General features: G+C 40.8%; 2 protein-coding genes across 3 annotated transcripts in view; one reads left to right on the top strand and one right to left on the bottom strand.

Moving 5' to 3' along the window:
- The first annotated feature begins 5,043 nt into the window (after positions 1-5,043).
- On the top strand, positions 5,044-19,149 carry arhgap35b (Rho GTPase activating protein 35b). Its single transcript, XM_032576438.1, has 7 exons — positions 5,044-6,005; positions 8,572-12,482; positions 12,746-12,887; positions 14,817-14,894; positions 15,043-15,174; positions 15,384-15,489; positions 16,610-19,149. Exons 2-7 carry the CDS (start codon positions 8,763-8,765, stop codon positions 17,019-17,021), a joined length of 4,590 nt encoding a protein of 1,529 aa, XP_032432329.1. The 5' UTR covers positions 5,044-6,005; positions 8,572-8,762; the 3' UTR covers positions 17,022-19,149.
- Positions 19,150-21,394: 2,245 nt separating this feature from the next.
- The window catches only part of LOC116728710 (Down syndrome cell adhesion molecule-like protein 1 homolog), a 69,532-nt gene continuing 65,498 nt past the window's right edge, over positions 21,395-25,428 (bottom strand). For both annotated transcript variants that reach the window (XM_032576992.1, XM_032576991.1), the window contains exon 33: positions 21,395-24,643. In XM_032576992.1, the coding sequence (XP_032432883.1) occupies positions 24,207-24,643 (437 nt within the window). In that variant the 3' untranslated portion in view covers positions 21,395-24,206. The remainder of the gene's footprint in view (positions 24,644-25,428) is intronic.

Genomic DNA, 25,428 nt, shown 5'->3' on the forward strand with positions numbered 1-25,428 from the left:
TATTTATAAGGAAGCCAGAGGAATGGATAGTTTCAAATTGTTTTGAGGCCTCTTTAAATTTTACAGCCTGCTGTAATCTTCACTCTCACTCCAAGAGTCAGGAGGCCACCAGACTAAATGTCTGAGGTTTAAAGAACATAAACCATTTTCAAATTGTTGAGTCAGAATGTCAGCCAGCAAACATTATATGTTCGTGTGTGATCAAAGCACTTTTAGGCAGGAATAAATACGTTACGCCATAAATTATCTCTCACCAAAAAATTAATTGTACTTATATCAAAAAGATTTAGTAGTCCTTTCCTTAAGTTCTGTCAGGTTATGTTACTTGATTTTCTTCATATTGTTAAAATTAATAATAATTATTTATTTGTCCAAAAACTTTGGAAAGACACTCGGGTGTTTGTAGGGTTATCTTATTTTTCACGTAACTATATATCTGTTTTTCTTTCTGTCGCCCTGTCTACTGCTCTAGAACCTTCTATGTAAAGCATCAATATAGCATCAAACAATCAAAATTTTTTTCATTCTTAATGTTTATGATAATAATGTTTTTCCTCTGAAATTGGGCTTTCTCAGGTTAGTGTGTTTGTTTAGTAGTTTTTTGGGCAGAACCATCAGTCAAACATATGTCCTTTTTGTCCCAGCCTGTCAACACAGCAGCACGTCTTACTGATTTTCCTGACATTTTACCTGTAAAAATATCTTTGCTCATTAAAATAAAATGGTCTCACTGGAAGGTCAGTCCTTCTCACCTTAGATGTGTTATTGTCTTGCCAGGTTGTTTTCGATCACTGTTCCGATCTTTGTTTAGCTGTTCCTATAAGAAGTATTTCCTTCCTTCATGCTTCCTGATGTTCAGGATCTTCCTTAAAGAGAAATACCTCATTTATATGCATATCTGCACTTTGTGCCTCTCAACATTTCGTAAAAACAGTCATTAAAAAAGCATCTAAAAGGCAGAAAGGTTCATGGAGGTCATATTTACCTACTTTTTGTCCAGATCAGTTTCAGATACACGCATCGTGTTATTATGACAGCGTTCATTAAAACTGGCAACAAATCCTTGGTATCTGATTTCAATTATAGATAATCTCATTATAAACTTCACAACTAATTCTGAACATCTGACTCAGGAAGAAATCCAAAGATTCCAGCAAAAAAACCCATAAACTTCATTCTTTTCAATATATTTTTTTCATAATCACATTATTTTTTTTTATATTTATTATTCATATTTTCATATTCAGACTAATCATCTGCCATCGTTGGTAAAAGATCTGGTAGTGAAGTGATTCCCCATCCTTATGTCTTGGTTTAAACTCTGCCTCACATGCACAGCTCAGTTTCCAGCTGCAATCCAGATAGACTTTACCAGGCCAAATATTTCAGTTTGTGTTTTTTTCCCCCCCTCTCTCCTGAACATTGTTTACCATTTATGAGCCAATCGTGAAGCTGTACTTTGGAGAAAAGAAAAAGAATATTTGAAAAATGCTCAGACATTGTACCTTACCAGTAGTAAATGTTTATTATTCGCATGGTATAAAAGACTTTTCCCACCCATTGTCTCCCTGTGCAGAGCTCCCTCAGCGCCCATCTGTTGTCCCTCTCACCCCGTTCTAACCTTTACTGCCTCTCATCCCCCAGATCCCTGTTACATAGAGGCTCCTTTATACATCGACTGAAGTGTAAAACAAACCCCGGTAGAGTCTTAAAGCCGCAGAAGCTTGTTTTATGAGGTAAATATAACACAATCTTAAAAATATAGATGATGTGAGTCAATTTTTCCTTTATGACAAGCAAGAAAAGAAAATTATTGAGATAAATCAAATGATATAAACATGCTAGGAAAATGTCTATATCCTATATCCAACATGAATGTTGCTGTGTTGCAACATTCAAGTGTCGCTGTTGCTCTCTGTATTGTATTCAGCCTTATGGCTCTGCCTAGTGGATGTAATATCAACTACATGGAATGATTCCTATCTGGGTTTTTCTGAAGGAATGACTTCACATTACTTCTGGCTTCCCCCCCCCCAAAAAAAACCCAAATCTATCCTAAACATTGAAGACTGCTAATAACCAAGGTTTTCATTTATATGCAGTAAAACTTTTTTGGAGCAAGTGTGTCAAATCACACTTTAAGGCTAAAACATATCTGACACATGATTATGCAACTCATGCAACAGTGCCTACCTGTTTTCTTTTCAAGTGGTCCGAGTTGTCCACAGCCATCCGGCGCTTGCCACAGCTTTGGTAACTTCTACCGCAAAGCCTGAAGCCTGGAGAATGTAAAATTCATCCCACCTGCACTACCTGTCAGGAATCTCTGAACACAAACAGAATAACAAAACACAGCATAAAAAAAGGGCACGAAAAGAAACATGCAGTGCATCAAATCTAAAAAAAAAAAATGTATCTTGTAAAATCCTCAATGAGAAGGCGATGTCAGCTGGGTTATGGTGTGTAAATCCACCAGGAGGCAGCAACAGTGAAGGTAACAGTAATCAGATATGATGTTGATGACTGATCTATTTAATGGCTGATGTTAGATTGGATCAGGATCGGCTCTGCACAGAGCCTCTCCTCCAATAAGATCCAAGCATTTGTCCGTCGGGCTGATTCAGTTCAGCAGCTGCCCCATCAAAGGTGGAAGAGCAGTGGTGTATGGTCTACAGCTAATGAATATTTATTAGGCTTAAGGGAACTGCAGGGAATTACCCTTTCAACATTGCACTTCTTTATAGAAGTGGTTTTCATTAGTACTTTTCTTTCTCTTTCCTTTATTATCTCGGATTGTTTGAAAGTCATCGAGACTCTGTCGTCTTTCTGTTACCTTAGAAATAAGTTAACCCAAACTGCTTTGGTTGTGCAATACATATCCCACTCAACAAACAATAAAGATTAATTTGCAGTTATTTACAATATATTGGAGACTCACTTTTCCATCATATAGAAATGTTGATACACAGGCAACAACCATAGCACCATTGTTACACGAGGTAATTCAAAATCCTTTACAGAAAAATAGTAAAAATAAACATTTAAAACAGAAAATATATTAAAATAAAAACTTTTAAGTGTCATATCAAAAGCAAGAGTGCAGTTGGTAGCTATGTTGCCTTGCAGCAAAAGGTTCTGGGTTTGAATTCTGGTCTGAGGTCTTTCTACATGGAGTTTGCATGTTCTCCCTGTGCATGTGTGTGTTTTCTCCGGGTACTCCGGTTTCCTCCCACAGACCAAAAACGTGACTGTTAGGACAACTAGAGTCTCTAAATTGTCATTTGGTGGGAGTGTGTGCATGGACTATTAAGAATAGTCCAAGAATGGAGCCCTGAGGAACCTTTAGGTCAGGGGCCTCAAACTCATGTTCATTTTGGGGCGTGTTAAAAATCTGAATGTTCTTAACATTCATACATTGTGCCAGAATGTATAGATAAAACCCATTAAACTGTCAAAATATCAATAAACAGCATTCAATTCTTAAAGTCAGAGAGTATTCATCATCTTTTCACACTGATCAGTTCATCCAGAATTTCTTGATTATTTTTGCCATTTTATACAATCAAAATCACAGATTTTGCAGTGCTAACTTAGAAATATTTGTAAGGAATATGTACAATATTTGCGCTAATAATATGATGCTAACTGTGACTTTTTATTACTCGCCGTATCGACCACGTACTATAACTTGACATCAAGTAAAGCTGAGGCAGCAGTCACATAGACTCAATGTTTTGGGCCAATTTTGAGAAAAAAATTACAGCACAATCCGAACAAATGTGGAGATTTGTTGATTTTGTGTGAATTTCACAGATTTGTGAAAAACTAGTGGGACTTATTGATGTAATGTGGAGTTTAGAGGGCCACATAAAAAGCTACGGCGGGCCAGATTTGGCCCCCGGGCCTTGAGTTTGACACATATTTGCAAGCTAAAATTTCTAATTGCAAAAGGATTCACAGTAGTGTGTAGAGTGTCGACCTACATTTAAAGTATTTAATGCCTAAAGTTGTTACTATTCTATGGTTTGTTAGTTTAATAGTTTTAATTCTAACTCAAATAAGTTATGGTGCCTCACAAAGCAAGACTGAGACCATTTCAAAGTGTTGCTATGAGGCTATGAACAAGATTTCTGACAAATAAGAGCAACTTAATTAATATATTTCTCTAACTCCAATTAAAAGTAAAGGAAGGTCTGTGCAGGCTTTTTCATTTTACATATTTTTTGATGCTACGGGACAGAATTTGTCTGTGTTTGTTTCTGTGTTGGCCCTTTAATGACCTGTCAAACTTATCAGGGCCTTGCTTCTCCAAACTGGTGACAACATTCAGCCCCCTAACAAATAATTGCCTGTCTGATGCTGCTCTTGCACTTTATTAATTCTAATCACCTTAAGTGCCTCCTTAAAACAGATTAATCATTAAAAAATGTCAATAAACCTATCAGTTGTATGGTGTGAACTACATCACGATTGGCTAATTCAAATTTGACACTTTTTAAAAGATAAATGAAGCGTTCTGTAATACTCAGTCCTCTGGTTTACATTTTCAAAATTTAGTACCCGATGGTATTTATTTCAACTTTATTTATACATTTTAGACTACATAATTATGCTTAATGCCACACATCAATGTATTATTACACACAGACCACTTGTATTACTATATATCACGTATTTGCTAAATTTGCTGTTGCTGCCAAGTTCCAGTTGAATATGCTGTGCATTGTGGAAGGTTTGAATGACTCACTAATTACCTTTGGTGTCAAAGGAAAACTTGTATATTTCTTAAAAGAAATAAAAATGCACTTTTCATATTTTTACATAAGTAATAGGTTGCATCAAATAACAATAAAATAAATGGAGATTGGTGGTAATGTGACAAAATATAATGAAGTTAAAGTATTATGAGTACTTTTTAAATGCTCATTTAACTGTTGGAAGCCAGCAAGGGGCGCTTGCAGGCCTTTATTTTAAAAGATTATATTTCTTTTGTGTCAATTTTCTACAAAAACAAAATCCAACGGGGCATAGTGGTGCAAAGATGTTCAGCTTTTCTCCAACAGAAAGGAAAATATTCAAATTGTTTTAACAACATGCACTTAATTGGACAAAACAACGTCCAATACAAGTTTTGTATTGAACGACATTGACTAATCGATTGCGTTTGGGTCAGAAACAGTGCAAAGGCATCGGCGTGGTGGAGAGTTAGAGCAACAGAGAGCCGACCTGCTGCAGTTGTGTGAGGGCGCCGCTGGGTGAGACTGAGTCCCTCTCTCGGCTGCTTCGGTCTCCACTGCTCCCTTTTCCCAAAGAAAAGAAGAGGAGATCTAGGTCCGGGGAGGAGGAGGGCCGCCGCCGCCATTATCGGAAAGCTGAGAGAAATTCCACTTTCACACGCGCGATCGGCTCCTAAAATTGGCCAGGACATGAAGGATCCGTGTTGCAGCAGGAGCACATTTCACCGGAGACACCGGGGCGATTACAACAAACTCACTGTTGTCTGGTGTGCGACACCGGCCCAGCGTTATTATGTGGCCACAACAATGGACAGAATAATGATTGAAAAAGCAACGTGGTGAACCGAGAGGAAGACGTCTGGAGCAGACTTTCTTTTCTTTTTTTCTTCTTCTTTTTTTTTTACACGCCCGAATTTCGCAGGCGGAAAACCTCCCTTTTGCAAGAATAGTCCTGGACATATTTATTTCTTCCCGGCGTTTAAATGCAACAATAAAAAAAAAAAAAACCAACAACAAAAAAAACCCAACATTGTTGCAAAAAAAAAAAAAAAAAAAAAAAGAAGAAGAAGGGGGCGAGAATCCAGACATGTGTGATGGGGATTCATTTCCACTGACCACGCCATACGCAGCGTTGTGATATCAGTGTTATTTGGGAGCAGTTCCTGGCGTTTATTCTGCGGCTTTTGCTTATGCACATCAGGCGGCGGCGAGGGCTGCGGCAAGCGCTGGCCTGACAGATGCGAGAGGAGAACGGGGAGAAACGCGATGGTATGTATCGCCCAAACGCGCTCCGATCGGCTCCTTTATTGGCTGACCCGGAGAAGCTGTCGAGTGCCCACACCCAAGACAAACTGGGTGGAAGTGGGTTCTCTTTAATCGCCGTGTGTGTCGGCGTGCAGCAGGGCAGGTCAGTCCACAGCCCCGGCGCTGCAGTTGCATTAGACAGCAGGCCTGGCGTGATCAGCCCCTCTGAGCGCCCTGAAGCCAATGTTCGCTGGTAATCCTTAGCGGAACACAGAACTTGTCTCTGTAAGCGGGTTATACAACCCTGCGAGCTGAATTTGCGCTCCAGATCTCTGCTCAGAAGGTGTCAGATTGTTTTTCTAAATATCCGTTTGTTCGGGCATCAGGCCTAGCTCAGCTGCCCACATTTGTTTTTGACCCTGCTGGACTTTGCCTTTAAAGAAAGGGCAAATTGTGCCACCTCTCTCTTTTTTTTTTTTTTTTTTTGTATTTTAAATATAACTGCTTGGGTAATGTCGAAGTAGCCAAGGTCACTTTGTGTTATTAGTTTTGCCTTATGAAGTGGCCATCATAATGGCATTGCATCAGTACTGATATAGAAGCAGTTATCTGTGCTTTAAAAATAGATGAGGTGAGAAAGTTTATGGCATCTTTTGCTTTGTTGTACTTGTGTTTGAATTTTTTGGGGGGCAAATTATTTTTCTAGTGGCTTTTATTAGTTGGTAGGCTTGAGGAGAAGAATGTGAAGATTATATTTATAGTCTTTTTAGTATTGAATATTTAACTCCGTCAAAAAAAGCTTTGACATGGTAGAACAGGTAAAATGGAGTCTACTGCTGATAAGGACTGGTGATTGTTTAACCTGCTTAAAAATGATCTATAACTGGATATATAGTTATTCCTGGATTGTTTATATAAATGATTTAAAAAAAGAAATGGCTCAAATACTGATCCTTGAATAGCACCTGTCTTTATTTGTGCAGCTAAATAGTTGTATATGTCTGTACAAATATATGTTTTGCGATTTTTGGACAACCAACATTTAAAGCCATAACATATTTTTGAGTTTTAGAAGATGGAACTATAGTCAGGATTAAAGTTAATGTCCAAAAATAAAAGCTTAAACATGTTTTTCAAACAGATATATATCAAAACCCAGAAGATTTATTTTGGAAGATTGTTTTAACCCATTTCCCCTCAGGAATATTTAGCATGAATAATTTCTGAAATACCTCAACTTTCTAACTTTTAACCAAAACATGGGAAACCTGTATAATTTGAGAGTTTATTTCAAATTTATATATATATATAGAGAGAGAGAGAGAGAGAGACTTTTTGCTACCTTATGTGGTTTGATTAGGCTGTTGATATAAGAAGATAGTTGGGGGGATGGGAGGATAGATTGTTGGGCTGGAAGACATTTAAGTTAACATTTATGTTCCAATGTATCAAAGTTTGAAAATTCCTATTCATAAACAATATCATGACTATAAATCTGGTCATTTCCCCCCTCTTGTAGCAGCACTATTTGTCTGGCTTAAAAATAAGTAGAGAATGGCGTGTCGACAGCACAGTCATTTATATGCATGTCACTAAACTCACTGATCAGCTGATACATCAGTTGAAGAGCCACTCCCAACATGCTTGTTCTTAGATTTTGGATCTCAGTCCCTGTCTTTTTTTCTTTCTTTTTTTTTTAGATCAGCTGAGCTGAGAGTAATCTCTGCTGCATAAAATTATCCCTGGTAAAATGCAAAGACCGATTTCTTTTAATTTGTCACCAATGAGCGTGTTACTCAGGCTAAAGCTCAGTTATCAAATCAAAATTTCAGCAGGTTAATTCAAAAACTGACATCGGGCCAGTCAAACGCAGAGTTCCAGCAAAAAGTCATAATATAATAGAATTTGTCCACATAACAAAGAAAACATGTCGAACTAGTCCGTCCTCCTCATTGTTGTGCATTGTAGCTGCAGCGCTGCAATTGATAATAAATAAGCTTCCCTTTTTCATGGAAATTTGCGTAAACCTGTGTTTTTCAGGTTTGGCTGCTACTACAGTGTGAGAAAAATCAATGGCTTCTGCCAGCAGATATTATAATGGCTGGCATTTATTTCTGTAACACTCCCCTCACTAGGTTTGGCCTGTAATGAATGATGGTGCCAAAGAAATACAATAGGGCTTTACAAAAAAATACAAATCTTGGAGCTGTACAGTAAGAATGCTAACAGAATAATTTCACACAGTGTGCAACTAATTGATGTAATTTTTGCTTGCGAAATGTCACACTTTGGTAAATAATTGATATTTTAATATCGATGAGCAAAAGGGACTATTTTGTTGCTGAAACAATAAGGGTGTTGTGCAAAAAAGGTCAGCTTGGTGTTAAATTATAATTCTTGTTTTAGAGGCACACATAGCACAACATTTAGAAGCATATTGTTATTGGATATATTAGAATTTTTTTAAATTTTTTAATTTACTGGTATTTTCATTATTTGCAAATGTGTTCAGTTTCTTTTTCTGTACATTTTCTCGATTAACAAATGCTCTTTTTGTCTGACTTCCCTTCTTTTTTGTTTGTTTTGACAGGATGTGACTCTTATAAGGAATGAATGAAAGGACCTGCTGCTCTTATCACTGCACTGTTATTTATTATATCTGACGCCCAGCAGAAGAAGGAGCAATCTGATCTGTTCTGTGGATCAGCAGTATACGGACGAGCATATTAGTGATCTCTTTTATTCAGTGCCTATTTGTGGCAGGATGAGTTTCGAAAGGCTATGATGGCGAAAAAGCAAGATGCACGATCGCCCATTTACAACCTCATTGTGGTGGGTTTGTCTGGAACAGAGAAGGAGAAGGGGCAATGTGGGGTGGGCAAATCCTGCCTGTGCAATCGGTTTGTGCGACCCAGTGCTGATGATTTCTACCTGGACCACACATCAGTTTTAAGCACCAGTGACTTTGGGGGTCGTGTGGTTAACAATGACCACTTTCTATTTTGGGGGGAGGTGTCTCGGGTCCTGGAGGAGGGCCCTGAGTGCAGGATGCATGTTGTGGAGCAAACTGAATTCATAGATGACCAGACATTTCAGCCACACCGTAGCACTGCTATGCAGCCCTATATCAAGCGAGCAGCTGCGACCAAGTTGGCCTCGGCAGAGAAACTCATGTACTTCTGTACAGATCAGCTGGGTTTGGAGCAAGACTTTGAGCAAAAGCAAATGCCAGAGGGGAAACTGCAGGTTGATGGTTTCCTGCTTTGTGTTGATGTGAGCCGTGGCATGAACCGTAACTTTGATGACCAGCTGAAATTCGTCACAAACCTTTATGGCCAGCTCAGCAAGACCAAGAAGCCCATTGTGCTGGTGCTGACCAAATGTGACGAAGGTGTTGAACGCTATATCAAAGATGCGCATACTTTTGCAATCACAAAGAAAAGTCTCCCAGTAGTCGAGACTTCTGCTCGCTCAAATATTAATGTGGATCTAGCCTTCCTCACGTTGGTTCAGCTTATTGATAAGAGCAGGGGCAAGCCCAAGATCATACCTTATTTTGAAGCCCTGAAACTCCAGAGTCAGCAAATAGCTTCAGCCAAGGATCGCTATGAGTGGCTCATCAACCGTATTGTCAAAAATCATAATGAGACTTGGTTAAATGCCAGTCGACGAATGAACAACTCACCAGAGTACAAAGAATATGTTTTCTTGGAAGGAACAGCTAAATGCAAAAAGCTTTTTCAACAGCACGTCTACCGCCTGAAGCAAGAGCACATCGAGAGGCGTCGCAGGATATACCTTAGCACTCTCCCTTTAGCACTTAGTTCACTGGTGCCGGATCTCGATGAAATAGATCAGCTGAGCTGGTCTGGAGTGCAGAAAGTGCTGGAGTCCAAGCAACACTTTACTCACTGGTTTGTCGTTCTGGAGGATTCTCCATGGGAAGACACATCTCACATAGACAACATGGAGGATGAGCGAATTCCCTCAGACCTACTGGAGACTGCTGAAGCAGAAGATATATTCAATGCCCATCTGGAACATCTAAGAAATGAATGTAGACGTGCAGAAATAAGACAGGAGTTTAAGCAAAAGTTAGCATCCTCACCCTTTGTCACGCCCGGTAAACCATGGGAGGAGGCCCGCAGCTTCATCATGAATGAGGAGTTTTATCAGTGGCTCGAGGAGCCGGAGTACTTGGACCTGTACAACCGCCATCAAAAGGAGATTATTGATCGTGCTAAAGAAGACTTTCAGGAGCTTCTGCTTGAATACTCTGAGCTTTTTTATGAGCTTGAAGTGGATGCCAAGCCTAGCAAAGAAAAGATGGGAGCAATTCAGGAGGTTCTGGGAGAGGAGCAGAGGTTTAAGGCGCTGCAAAAGCTTCCTGCTGAAAGAGATGCCCTTGTGCTGAAGCATATTCACTTTGTCTATCACCCCACCAAGGAAACGTGCCCCAGTAGCCCTCACTGTGGAGACTCTAAGATTGAGCAACTCCTAGCATCTCGTTTTCCCACCTGTTACCCCTTCTTCGATGTGAAAGCTCATTTTGGGGACACCAAAGCTGATAGAATTAATTTGGTCATCCTAGGTAAGGATGGGTTGGCCAGAGAATTTGCCAATGAGATTAGAGCTCTGTGCACAAATGATGACTGGTATGTTTTAGACGGGAAGATGTATGAGTTGACACTGCGGCCTATTGAGGGGAATGTACGTCTTCCAGTAAACTCCTTCCACACCCCCACATTTACCCCTCATGGATGTCTTTGTCTGTATAACTCAAAAGATTCTCTATCTTATGTGGTAGAAAGTCTTGAGCGACTTAGGGAATCAACTCTAGGTCGAAGGGATAGCCAGCTGGCTCAACTGCCAACATCCGTCCTTTTAGTCACTAAAAGAGGCGTGGGCTCATATGTTGATATAGGTGGAGACACTGCCTTAAACCTAATAACACAGGGACAACAAGTTGCAAGGAGACTGCAGTGTAGCTTTTTAGACCCAGCCTCCCCCGGTGTGGGCTATGGGCACAATGTAAATGAGACTCAGATCAATCAGGTGCTGAGAGGCCTTCTTGATGTTAGAAGGAGCACATCTTTTAGTAGCAGCTCCCCACCTCTCCTCCCTGAGCCTCCCGGTCTCCGAGACTCTCCACATCAGCCAGCCCAAGAGGCAGACCTACGCATTGTCATGTGCTTAATGTGTGGAGACCCCTATGACATTGAACAGCTCCTGTCTCCTTTCCTGATGCATCAGCATTGCAGACCTATGTCGAATAGTGGCACTTCTGTGTTGTTAGAGCAGACTATTGGGGGGCACAAGCTGGCTATAGAGCTTTCTCTCCTCTCATATCATGCCTCGTTCACTTTAAGGAAGAGCAGGTTAGTGCACGGCTATATTGCAGTGTACTCAGTCACCCGGAAAGCTTCCCTGGAGACCCTGTGTGCATTCTTATGTGAGGTTCAGGACATTATCCCCGTTCAGCTGTTGGCAGTAGGAGATAGTCAGGCCGAGCTCACTGACAGCGACTTTGCCTGTGAACAGCTGATTCAGGGGGAGGAGCTGGCCCATGAGATCGAGGGTCGTTTCAATAGTGTGGTTTGTGGATCCGGGGGAGTGGTGGGAGGCCTGCACAGAATAGAAATGTTTCATTCATTTCTGATGGAGGTGGTAGAGAAGCGCAACATCGTGGAGGCCACACATATGTATGACAATGTTGCAGAAGCTTGCACTGGTGAAAATGTATACTCCCCACGCTGCATCTCTCCCAGTCCTATGACCATGTTTGTGGATTCAGAGGATGACGTAGAGCCTTCTCCACCGTATTACGATGGCACTCTCTCCTCTCATGGTGGCGGCTTCAACATGCCTGACTTGGACTCCAGTGACATCTCTGTCATATCTGAGATCAGAGACTTTGAAAATAAGCTCAACAACAAAATACCCCCCCAAGTGAGAGTAAAACCAGGTGTCACTTTCGACTTCCGGAAGGTTGGCCGTAGTCCCTACATCGACACCCTAGGTCATCGTCGGTCCCTGCCCTCTGCTGTTACCTGGGTACCTGGTGGAGATGTGGGTTACGACCCCTCAGACTATGCCGAACCCATTGATGCCGTCTCAAAACCCCGCCCAAGCAACGAAGAAATCATCTACTCAGTTCCACATGACAGCACGCAGGGCAAAATCATTACCATCCGCAACTCCAACAGGATGCATTCAAATGGAAACGGCTCAGACAGCGAGGCAGACAGCAGCTCTTTGGAGCGAAGGAGGAAGTTCTCAGCAATCGGAGTGAAGCCCCGACTGTACCGCGACCGCTCGAAGCGGCTGGGCAAGTTCAGCAGTTTCCGTACAAGCTTTATAGGCAGCGACGATGAAATGGGAGCTCTGTCAAAGTCCAAAGAAGATGACTTTGGGACTTTGAAAGGTGACAGTCTTGTTAACGAGGAGATTGAGGACCCAAAGAAGAGGAACATTCTGAAGAGCCTCAGGAGAACAGCCAAGGTTTGTATTATTACAACCTTTTCTATTTTAAATCTTAGAGAAATTAGAGTAGTTTATGTCCAAATGTTAAATATTATCATTAAGGACTATTTTGTTTCAACCTATGGAGTACAGTGCACTATTCTTTCTAATTCCAGCACAGAGGTATATCCCAGTGAGATGGATCTACAAGCCTCGAGAATTAGCAGCCACTATGAGGGAAACCTGACTTTGATGAATATTTTAAACTTTGTAATCAAAAGTCCTGTTTTCATCTCTCGCAGAAAACAAGACCAAAGCCGCGTCCATCGATTCCCAAGCCCATGGAGAGCTGTTACTTTGGAGTGCCGCTAGCAAGTGTGGTCTCCCCAGACAGACCAATTCCACTTTTCATAGAGAAGTGCGTCCACTTCATTGAGAAAACAGGTGAGTTTCTTTGGTATATTGAGAAGATTACAGACCTAAATGTTCATTTAGGTTTGTGCAAGACAAACTTCAAAACTACATAAAGTTTATTTCTTACAGATTTGAACTGATCCGACACTTAGGGCTCAACATCCCGAGTTTGCGGCTTTAAATAATTCAGGAGCAAAGTGAGAATTTCTACTTTGATAATCCTATCGTTCAGCCTATGCCACTTATAAAAATGAAAGTGTTTCTGTGCGTGAATAAAGACTTGAGTGCTTTTTGAAAGACTAGAGAAAAGATATAGTCATAATGAACAGTTTAATATATGAAATGGAAAACAGAAAATATATTAACTTGTAGGAGTAACTTGGTAAACAAGAATGCTTCAGTTATCTTTTCATGATCATTATCTTTAATATGCATTTCTTATCAATTACTGGCCAATAGAACACAATACATGTTTACTTTACATTGATCTTTTGTTTCTAAACGGATGCCGAGGCAGCCGATACGCATCCAACAATGGCTTTAAAGCAAATATTATGCTCAGTTAAGGTCAGTGCTGACTCATTCATAAATCGGCTGGAATCAGCAGAAATGCTCCAGATTGCGCTGTCCATATCTCCGCTAGCTGAAGACTGCCAGATAAGCTGAAGTGTTGCTTCCACTAAAGGCACTGACCAGACAAACACAATAACAGCCAGTCATTTTTGTATGAGTCAGTGTGCTTTTTTTATTCTTCTTTTGAAAACGTACTGTGTTAGTTCACATCATATGTGCTGCATCTGGTGAAGATATGTTAAAAAACAAGTAGAGTTTATAAAATCTGTTCTTTTATCTAAAATCTAATATCTAAACATCACATTTTTACCCAGCTGCACTGCATACTTGAAGAAATAAATAAAAATTGGTCAGATAGATTTCTCACCAACATCCAATATCTTTGCACTTCCAGCAGCACAACTTCTCACATGCATCTAAAACTTGGTTAAGTTTAATTTAATGTTTAGACTTATTGGATTTTTATATAATATTAAACAATGCATTTTCTCTACTTCACTTCCTCTCTGAGTAATTTCTCTTGGAAACCATTTGCTTCAACCATTCATTTTTCTTTATTTGGGATAATTTGCTCCAATTTACAGCAAATTCTCTAGATAGCTGATACAAAGAGTTACAACTATTACTGGTTGTAATGGGGTTTTTTTATCATTAAAAAAACCATTACAACTAGTGGTAACCAGTAAAATTACCACTAGTGGTCCTTTTACCATAGTTTGCAGTTTTGATAATTAGGTTAAAGGTTAAATTCAATTCAGTTTATTCATATTGCGCCAATTCACAATAAATGGATCTACCTTGTAAAATCCATTGGAGGTCCCAGCCAACGGAAAGGCTCGTGTCTCTGAATGCTTTCCTCATAAGATTTGTAATTTCTTCTCCTCAGCCTTCGTGCTGAGCTGACATCTGCTGGTGACAGATTTTCTCTATATGTTCATCTGCTCCAGGCATGGGACTCACACAAAGTCAAACTAAAGGTTAAAGAAGTAGCCACTTACAATAAAGAATCAGAGATTATGTTGTTCAGTTTACATGACGCGTCGATGCTGGTGAGCGCTTTCAAAGGTTTATTACTGAGAACCTGGAGAAAGTCACAGAGAGGCAAAAGCTGAAACAAAGTTATATAAGAACTCAATTTACTCTGCTTCGGAGTCTTGTTTAGTCCATGAAGAAAACTGGAGAGCTCCAAATGGTCAACACATGCTTTCTTCTTTTTCAGAGCTTCGTAACCTGATCACGTAATTTGTTTGGTGCTTTTGGAAAGTGTCTTTACAGTCATGTCTGTTTGCAGAATGGCCGATGAGCCGTTTGTACTTTCCCTTTTTGCTACTATGCCTCCCTCTACATACACACACCTTTCTTTCTCTACTTGCTTCGTCCTTCCAGGCCTGAACACAGAGGGTTTGTACCGTGTGAGTGGCAACAAGTCCGAGATGGAGAGCATGCAGAAGCAGTTTGAACAGGGTGAGTTGCTCACATGTAATTATCTGACTCTGAAAACATAAACATAGGGCTGTCAAACGGAAAGGGACAAGCTGCTGATGATGACTGGAACTGGTGCTCCGGCTTTCTTGTCTGATCCCTTTTACCTTTGTCGTTGTTTCCCCTTCAGACCACGGATTAGACCTGGTGGAGAAAGACTTCGCCATAAACACTGTGGCTGGAGCTCTCAAAAGCTTCTTCTCAGAGCTGCCTGAGCCCCTGGTGCCTTGTGCTCTGCAGGTGGAGCTATTGGACGCTTTCAGTAAGCAAACACTGCTGGGCTGGGAGGGTCCTCACACAAAACATAAAACAATTATTTCCTTAGGAGGAATGGGAGCTCATCTGGTCTGCTATTGTTTTGTGTGTTTGCGGTATTTGGGGAGAAAGGTTGTCCCGATGATCTAGTGACAGAGTTCAGCTGAAATTTGATCCGATGGATTAGTGGTGAGAGATAACTCTGTGTTTGTGTAGAAATCATGGACCGAGAGCAGAGGCTGTATGCCATGAAAGACGTCCTGAGGAAGTTTCCTAAGGAGAACTACGACGTCTTCAGATATGTAGTGAGCCACTTGAACAGGTAAGCTTTCTGATTTCAATCCCGGTTTAACCGATAGACTGGCTTGCTTTTGTTTTGACCGTATAAGTCCTTGAACTTTTTCCACATTTTGTCATGTCACAACCACCAATATATTACTTTTAATTGAGATACGACAGACCAACAGACAGCAGCTTTTAACATTTTTGCACATAGAAATCCAGTAAGTAAGGAGTGAATTTGTGAATTTGCCTCTTTTATTCTGATACCCAAAATTAAAGTCTAGTTCAACTGAGTCGGGTTATAAAGCAATGTCACAGCCTGTTAAGAGTCCAGTGTTGTTAAATGGAAAGCCAAGAAGCCCTTGGTTACTCTGGAGGAGCTTCAGAGATCCACAGTTCAGTTGTACCTCGTATGAGTCAAAAATGAAATTTTTTTTTAACCTACATTCGTAACTATAGAAACCAACTCTGCACACCAGCTCAAACGCACCATCCTCCTGGTGAAACATGATCATCATGCTAAAGATAGGTTAATGTGACGGCAGACAGAACTAAATACAGGACAAACTATTGAGAAGGTTATAAATAATTTAAGGAATAATATATATACTGTATATATATATTAAATGAAAACAGGATAAGGGGGGGAGGGAAGGTTTGCTTCAAATTTGGTACCCATTTCACATTGTTTAATTCTCTTATGAAGGACGCCTGTCTCTTCCCCTATTAGAAACAAAGTTACTGAATAGAAAACAAGATGTACATCTAAATCTGCAAGGTGTATGAATACTTTTGGTCTTCAGTATATTAGACTATCAAAACTTTGAACCTAAATCTAATTGAGAATTTTTGGAAAGTCTCAGTTTACATTCACAGATGCTCTTCAATCAATCTGACTGACTTTAAGATTATTTTGCCAAACGTTCATTCATTATAACTCAACATCTTAAAAGTTCTGCAGCTGTTATTGCAACAGAAGGTGGGTTTGTAGCCTTTTCGTTCCACTTTATGATTACGCCCTTCTTTATGTTGGTCTGTCGCATATAATGTCTTAAAAGACCTTTGTGGTTGTAACGCTACAAAATGTGAAAACTTACGCTGTATTAGTTGCTTTTTTTTTGGATTCTGTAGACGATGTGGTGTTGTGTGTTTGTTCCCAGGGTGAGCCAGCTGAGCAGACTGAACCTGATGACCAGCGAAAACCTGTCCATCTGCTTCTGGCCCACCCTCATGAGGCCCGACTTCACCACGATGGACGCCCTAACTGCCACGCGCACCTACCAGACAATCATCGAGACCTTCATCCACCAGTGTGCTTTCTTCTTCTACAACCAGCCGCTGATCGACTCCCCGACTGGCCTCGGGGGCCTCCCCGCCTCGCCCACCACCACCCTGGGTGGGAGCTCCGCCTACTCCTGCTACCGCTCCTCGCCTCCGCACACCGCCGCGCACTTCAGCCCCCTGCAGCAGTCTCCGCCCACCACGCCGCAGTCGCCCCTTCAGTCCCTGCTGCCGCCGCTCCACCAGCACCCCCACGCCCACCATTCTCCTGCTGAACAAGAGACACTGTGAGAGACGATGACACCGTGTGTGCCCATGATGACACTGGACCTTGTCACCGCTACACACAAACACATTCAGACACGAGAAAAACAAAAAGAAAGCAAAGCTAAATCTCAAACATGGACAAACCTAGGCTAGGACGACGTGGGAGTGGGGAGGGGGGTGCAGGAAGTGATGGTGGTCATAGTTGTGTGAAATGTGGCATGCTTCCATTATCAGTGAGGCGGGGGGAGGACGCTGCAAGGCTACACTACCAAGAAACCTCCAACCCACGCTGGACTGAATGATTTTCTTTTTTTACGTGTAATATTAATTTTTCTTAAAGTACCACCACTGGATTTATGGACCAGCCCCCCCTGTAGGTCTGTAGGGCAGCAGTTTGTTACATAGAAGCAGAAGATTATCGTCTGCCCTTTTTTTTTTTTTAAAGGCATTTCTCATGTTGCTCTATTTGAGGGGCTCAGCATGGTGGGAAAGGACAGAGGGTGGGGTATCACATCCAGGGATGCACTTTAACAATCACTGTTTTTCTTTGCTTATTTTTGTTTGTTTTAATTTCTCAGCTCAAACAGCCATACGTACCATTGCCTCAACCGAGCTCTGGCAGATCAAACTTTGTTTACATCATGTTTTTTCCTTTTTAAAAAAAAAAAAATCCACAGACCTATCTGAAGCACTTTTTGAGAGTGTAGTATTAAATATGAAGAAATGCCACATAGGTTAATTATCCATAATGTTTGTTTTTAGTGGCTGAATGTGGCACGAGTGCAGAGTCTTTTTGTAGAAAAAAACAAAACAACAACAACAAAAAAAAGCAAAGTTAGTCTTCTAATTAGATCCAGTTGTTCCAGCTGTTTTGGGTTGTGATGGAAAGTCTGAATCTGCTTAATGTTCCTCATTCATCCATACATGTGAGGAAAATAAGGAAAAAGAAATTCTTCTCATCTTCTAGCTGTTTGTTGATCCAAGTGGATGTTTAGGGGCTTTGTTTTTTTTTTTTATCCGACATCAGTTGAAGGAGAACTGTTGCCATGTTGAATGTGTAACCTAGTCGCATCATCATCATCCTCATCATCGTCAGTCGGTGTCCATGGACGCGAAAATGCTTGAAACGCGATAGGCAGCCCGACGCGTCGTCGTGCTGTCTGTCGACCCCCAGCTCCTTGTCTTCATGTCATATTAAGAACCTTTAACCGGGTCTGGGATCTTTACTGTTACTGCAGGTTCTGCTGAAACGGAACCTGGTTGGAGAGGAAGCGAAACCCCTGCTGCGGTTGGGACCCGTTCGGGGAGCGTCTGCTCACCGTTTTCAGAGGCAGCTCTGCAAAATGAAGGCCCTCTGACTAAAACCTTATGAACTTTTAACAAGAAAGTAGCCTGCTGTCTTTCAAATGCGAGGATTGTAGCACTGTCTTTTGGTTGCGTTTGCATCGGGCTCATCTGTTTTACTGGTACTGTTGGGGATTATCATTTTTGTGTTCAACAGACTGGAACAAGGAAGAAAAAAAAAAAAAAAATGAAGTGTTTTTTCTCAGACTGCCCTGAGCTTGAAGCTTCGACCATTCAGACCAACATGATACCTGGGAGTGTATAAATAATATTGCTGCATTATTTGGCTTTCAGCAAAAAAGGAGAGAAAAAAAATAAATAAAGAGAGAGGAAAAAATACCCGACCAAATGTGCCGTTGGAAGGATCAACGAGTGGGTGCACACCACGTCTCCGTTATGGTTGTTTATTTGTACGTTGTGGGGAAAGGGGGAGGGAGGGACGCCGCCCTTTAGTTGATGGTAGAAAACATTTCTAGTGTGTATTTCAATTATCGGAGGTTCCTTTTTACGATTTTTGTGAATGGTTTAAAAGGCCACTTAAAATTAGTGCATGATTTAAAAAAAAAAAAAAAGCGAAAGAAATAAAAAAAAAACATAATACCACACAAGAAGGGAGGAGGATGAATGCCCTCTTTCTGTTTTTAAAACATGAAGTAAGTGTGAGAACAAGAATTGATTTAGCTGAAAAAGTTCATGTATTGTGTGCACCAGGAGCAAACGGTGGAATTTGTCTGACCGAGAACGTTTGAATATGAAGGCCTTATGTGAACTGTATAATAGTTAATAAATTAAATCTTGTAAAACTTCCTGCATGTGTATCTATGTGTATGTTTTTATTGGTCTAATTTTCCAGTCAAGAGTCTTGACTTTTGATTTTGGTATTCAAGAGTCAGAGATTTTTGGTATTTGGAGAAACTTTGAATACCGAGCATCCTACTTGTTGGGACAGCAGTGTGTATTTGATTTGCTTTCTGACCAAAACCAAGCAGCAGAACCAAACCTCCTAGAATGAATCACATTTTATTAAATGTCAACCACAGATAAAGAGACAGACAAACTTCACTTTATCTTTAGAAAAATGTGCCTGACATTAGTTTGTGGAGGCAAAATGACTTTCAAGTAGTGTGAACACTTTTCCATCGCACTGTACATTTTATCTTCAAAGTTATAAGCACATTACATATTTTAAGCAGGAACAGTGGCTCAACAGGCGTTTATACTAAAGCTTATTAAGCAGAAGCTTTAGTATAAACGCACCGGTGTATGAAACTAAGAAACATGTATTATTCACAGCATATCCGTCGTGAACGACTGCACTCTTTTAGGAGAGCACCTTTCGTCACGGTATCCCGAAACCTCTCTGGACGGTCATAGCTTTGAAAGGATCACTGCGCCACCTTGTGGCCGTTTGGATGTAGAGCAGAAATAAAAGATCTGGGTGTGTCCCATGTAACAGATTACCATGCCGTTACGAATTTATGCGCTTCAGTCTTCTAGATTTGTGGGAGATAGCGCAACTAATTACAGTGCAAATATTTAGGCAAGTGAGAACGTCTTGTACCAGAAGTATCCTATCAAAAATCGGACTTTTTTCTTTCTTTTTTCCCCCACATCGAAATGGAACCTGTCAGACATCTCTTATGCTTAAAAGCCGTCAGACGAGCGTCCGGAAGCAACGCTACGATTCGGATGCAATTTGGTACACAACCAATGAGGATGCAAATTATCCGCTCTTCAAGGAGCCTCCTTGTTTAGAACAGCCACTAGAGGGCACTAGCGGCGGGGCAGCAGAGCAGTTACCAGGCATCAGGGTGTCAGTCAAATCAGCCAGTCACCAGATGACGCCCTGTTATTAGCAAGCAAACCGGGAATTGCATGATGTGACAACATTTATGCAGCCTATGAAACTGAATCAGGTTCACAGGCTGTCAGATGCGCTTGCAACCGCATGCAACACTTTTCTGGATCCCCAACATCTAAACCTGACCTTTTTTCCTTCGTGGTAAAAATTGTTGCTTTGAAAGGTGGCCGAGCTCTTCCGACTGACTGTTAATTGCCGAGCCAATCAGAGAGCTGCCTTCAGAAGACGTTAGTATGAGGCAGAGCAGCTTTCGATGGCCATATGATGCAGAAAACGGGCTTTGTTGATAGATTTATTAATCTTAACTCCAAATAGAGTATGTCTAGGAAGTTGCCACTAAGTATTGTTGAATTAAATAGGGTTGCATGGTTGGATTTTTGCTCTTTCAGCTGTCTTACAAGGTCAGATCTTTCTGATTTATGATGTGTGGATTCAGGTGTTACACATCCGTCAGTTCCTTTGTATAATAGAAGCAATGACAACAGTTTTTCTAAATGGTTTTAATTGTAGTTTGAGTGCTTAAATAATTCATTTGCCTGCATAACAGTCACATATTGTTGAAGTTCAAACTTGACGGTTTACTGCTCCGTTTCAGAACCACACCTTTATAAATAGATGCAAACTTGTTTATGGATACCTTTAATAAACGACAACTTAAAGAGAACTGAAGGACCTTTGTGCATTCTGACCAATGCCTCCTGATAGCCACGTTTCTCAGTGAAATTAGGTGTTTTATGCTGTCTACAAAACCTTTTTAAATATTTTTCCCTGTGGTATGAAGAATGCAACAGTGACTTTACTGAATAAAAACGGAATTGAGAGGATAAGTTAGATTTTATTGTGTATTTGTAATCCACACAGGTTGTAAGATTGAAATTTGAAGCAAGATATTTGGATACACTGTTTTGCCAGGTAACCAATTTTAAACAAATTGCAACAATTCAAGTTAAACTTAGTGAATGGTCTGAAATTTGCCAGAAGATGGTGGTTTGGCTTGATCAGGTACAATTGTCCAAATATTTACGTGTATTTGCATTTGTGTTCTATACATACTTGTCCTTTCCTTTCTGGAGGCTGGTGTCTATCTTTGCTAACATGAAATATTGGGCTCTGTATAACATTAGGTCAAATAGTTTTAGTCAAAAAAAAAGAAAAAAAAAAAGGAAAACGGTTGAAAATGACAGAAGCCATGGCATATGAAAGATAGCTTTATTGCACAAGGTGTTAGAATGATCTTTTTAGTTTTTGCTTTTTCATAGAAAATGTACCTTTGAACACAAGCAATTGCTGTAACAAGCAACTTAAAGAAATGTTTGGGATATCTTCAACATCTTTTTTTGTTTTTATTTTTCATACATTTTTCCATCAATTTTTCCCTTTTAGCAAGCATGCAATGACTTTTCCGAGGGTCGAACAGAATATAAAATAATGATGTTAAAAAAAGTAAATGGGACAAATGACAACATCAAAATACGTTGTTTTTTCTTTAAAAAAAAAAAAAAAGACTAAAAATTCTTCAAATTAGTAGTATCAAAAACATAAGGGGGGGGGAAATGTGTTTGTCCATCTTTAGAAAAAAACAAAACAAAAACAATTTGTGATGTTATTTCAATTTTGAAAGTGGGACTTTCCACCTTGATGCGTCCCCTGATTTATCCTGAAGAAAATAGCTCTTCATACAAAACTGTGTTTTATGTACAAGACTCAATTTAAAAACAACACTGACGAAGGTAGAGATGAAGGGTCTGGTGTGGGTCGGGGGGGGGGGGCGAATTTGTACCTCAGTTTATCTCAGTGGGGAACGAAGGCAAGAGCCGAAACGATGCCGTTTCACATCGTGGCTCCGGTCCAGTATATACACAATACAATAGTAGTCTGTATGACCAAAAGAGCCACAAGTCCCTGATTTTACTTGGCTGAACTGGTGTGTAACACAGGCCGTGTACTGTTGGACCCCTGGAACCTAAATTTCTGACAAAACTGAAGAAAAAAAATCAAAATCAACAGACCAACAAAAACCCTCTCCTTTCCTCTAAACGAGCAAGCAGACAAACAAACAAAGCAAATGGGTAAATAAATAGTCAACACAAAACACTATCGCGGGACAAAACGGCCTTCCCATAGGTTCTTGTGTTCATGTACAACAGCGAGAAAAGGATCATGGATGGACGATGTGGAGATAAAAAAGAGTGGGACATTTACAGTTCTTCAGACAGGACGACAACAAAGATATCAATTCCGTGAACATCATATAATTTTCATAACTGAATTCCCTGACATATAACATCTCTTGACATTAATATTATTAATACTTCATTCACATTATGACTGGCATTCAGTTCAGCTTATTTATTTGGCTGAGAAGCAAATAACTACATCTTGGGAGGATTTGCCATCTAGCCACAAACACAGGCCTTAAAACCGGAGAACAACCCAAGTCTCTAACCACTTTGCAGCAAACTGCATACAGGTGTTTTGGGATCCACTGAGATAACAATATACAGTGCCTTGCTAAAGAATGCATCCCTCTTGAAATACTTTTTTATTTTTTTTTTAGATTTGTTTCATGTAAACCTATTGATGATCACATGTTATTTCACATCCACCACCAATTTAACTCTACTTTATGCTGCTTCGTCACATAATATCCCAATAAAATACATTGAAGTTAGCGGTTGTGATGTGGAAAAGAGGCGTAACAGCTTTTACAAGACACTGTAACTTTTGAATCTTAGCATATCAACCTAAACCAAACACTCGGGCTAGTAACAAGCTATAGAAGAAGACATCATTGAAGGCCTGGTATTGTGATTGTTTCCCCCCCAAAGCCACACAAACAACCAAGGCGCCACAGCTTAGGGAAGGTGTAATCTTCCCACCCTGCTTTCTGTTAGCCCATCTCCACAACAGAGAGGGTCACTCTTCCTTCTTAGCTGGCCAGCACGCACTAACATACAGAATATCTCACATATATACTAAACATTTTCTTTTTTAAGTCCAACTTTTCTTAAATTTTCTCTACTTCTAAATTCAGTGATTGAGCGATTGTCTCCTTTCTTAAAATTTGCCGGTAACGTTAAACCGCTGTATATAACTATCACGTCGGTGTAGCGCATACAGTTTATACTTTGTCATCATTTCCCTTAGATGTCAATAATATACCTACATAGAAATATATATGTAAAATTCTTTATAATACCAAATATTCTCTATTTGTAAGGTGAGAAATTACAGCTGCTTCACCAGGGTTGTAGTGACTGGACTGAAGAGTTGAGACACCGTTCAGCTGCAGAGAGATGAGTGGAGAATACTGATTTGTGGAGGTGAATCTGAATCGTTGCCTTTTGGAGTCGCAATTAAAAAAGGGAAATCTGCCAATTCTTATTAGGGAGAGACACCAAGAGAGTGAGAGAGAGCGTGGGAAAACAGGGGACTTAGCTGAAGTCCAGCAAACTGATCAAAAAATATAAAATAAGTCAAATCAAAAACTATGAAGGACATTGTGTTTCCGTGGGTGTGAATGTGTGTGTGTGTGTTTGGGTGGGCGCGTGCGTGTGTGTGTGAAAAAACAGGATGGTCGCACAGCTTCATACTGGCTATTATAGTTTTCATGAACTCAGAGCCTTCAGCTCTTTGGTTACAGTCAATATTTGCAAAAATGACCACAGAAATCACATTCTGCATTTGGCTGTGTGTCTCCTGCAGGAACTGAGTGGAGCTGAGCACCAGCCGGCTGGAACTGTTAGTTGGAGTTAGTAGTTCTCGTATATTTAGTTCCATTTGAACATGAACAGTAGGGTTAGCTGGGTCTCTGTCTAGACGGGTGGGACGCCTCCAACTCCTCCGCCCCCTTGAAGGAAAAGTAGACAGGAAGCCGGGCGGTTCGCCATGAGCTTGGCTTTCAGAAAGATGCCCGCAAGCCTGTTGTGGCCCAGACTTATGAGAGCCAGAGTGGTGCTGGCTGCGGAGCGGGGCAGCAGTGCGAGTCTGTGCGGCGGACCGGACTACACCAGCGTGTAGGACTTGGAGTAGGCCCCCACGCTCTGCTTCTGCAGCCTCCCCAGGGCCGAGGAGCTGCTCTCGAGCAGCGAGTCTCTGGAGCCGCCCACCTTGTTGCTGTTGGTGGGGTTGCTGCTCGTGCTGGACGTGGAGGCCGTCGCTGCGTTGTTGGAGCTGGGCATGGTGAGAGTCCTCTGGGGCAAGGTGGAGGTGCTGGAGCTCGCGCCCAGGCTGCCCAGGCCGGAGTGACCCAGCGTCAGGGCCTGCTGCTTGGCCGGGTCTAGAGTCTTGTGACGGCCCTGGGTGTGGTACGCCCGCTGCGTCAGGCTGCGGATCGAGGCTTCCCGTGGCGGCACTGCTGGACACGGGTCATGCAGAGAGTCCCCTTGCTTGCGGAAGAATGGGTCTGCCTTCATGTAAAGGGGTAGATTGCAGAACTCACCTTTTGGAGAAAAAATAACAATAATCAGGACAGAAATTTAGTTTTCTTTTTAACTGAAAGGGAATCTGAGTGCTTAAACCTGTGACTCCTTTTCGCCTCTCCAATTTTATTGTCACATCAGTTATACAGTATCTTGCAAAAGCATTCATACCCCGAGTTGAATGTTTTGACATTTTTTCTCCAATGTCTTTTGATAATTGTGAACTAAAAGGAAAATGACACATGACTGTCAAAATGCTTCATAAGACATAAATTCACTCTGAGACATCCACCTTAGCTGCAGACATCCAGTGCTCAAGTGGGAGAATCTGTCCAAAGAAAAACAAAATTTTGCTCTCCATAAATATGTTTTTGTGGAGGATTAGCAAAATAAAAACCTTCGTTAGGGAATGCCGTAAGGAGTTTTGTTTGCTACAAGCCCAGTGGGAGACACAACAAACACATGAAGGCAGGTTCTCTTGCTAAATAACACTAAAATGTAATTTTTCTGACCCAAGTTCAGAATGCGATTTGTTGTGGAAAATTAACACACACACTGTATCCATGGTAAGACATGGTAGTGCAGCAGAGATGGACGGAGCTGAAAAATAAATCAATACTAAAAGGCTTTGGAGAAAATTCATTTTACAGCAGAACAACGTTTCTAAAATGTTCTAAAAGCATTTAGAAAATATTAGTTTTTTTTTTCTTCAACACTACTTTGTCTTGGTGCTTGGCTCCTAAAATCCCAATAAAGATTTCATGTAGCTGTGACGACACAACATGTGGAAAAGTTCTAGGGGTAT

This window comes from Xiphophorus hellerii, chromosome 11, assembly GCF_003331165.1.
Source record: "Xiphophorus hellerii strain 12219 chromosome 11, Xiphophorus_hellerii-4.1, whole genome shotgun sequence".
Lineage (NCBI taxonomy): Eukaryota > Metazoa > Chordata > Actinopteri > Cyprinodontiformes > Poeciliidae > Xiphophorus > Xiphophorus hellerii.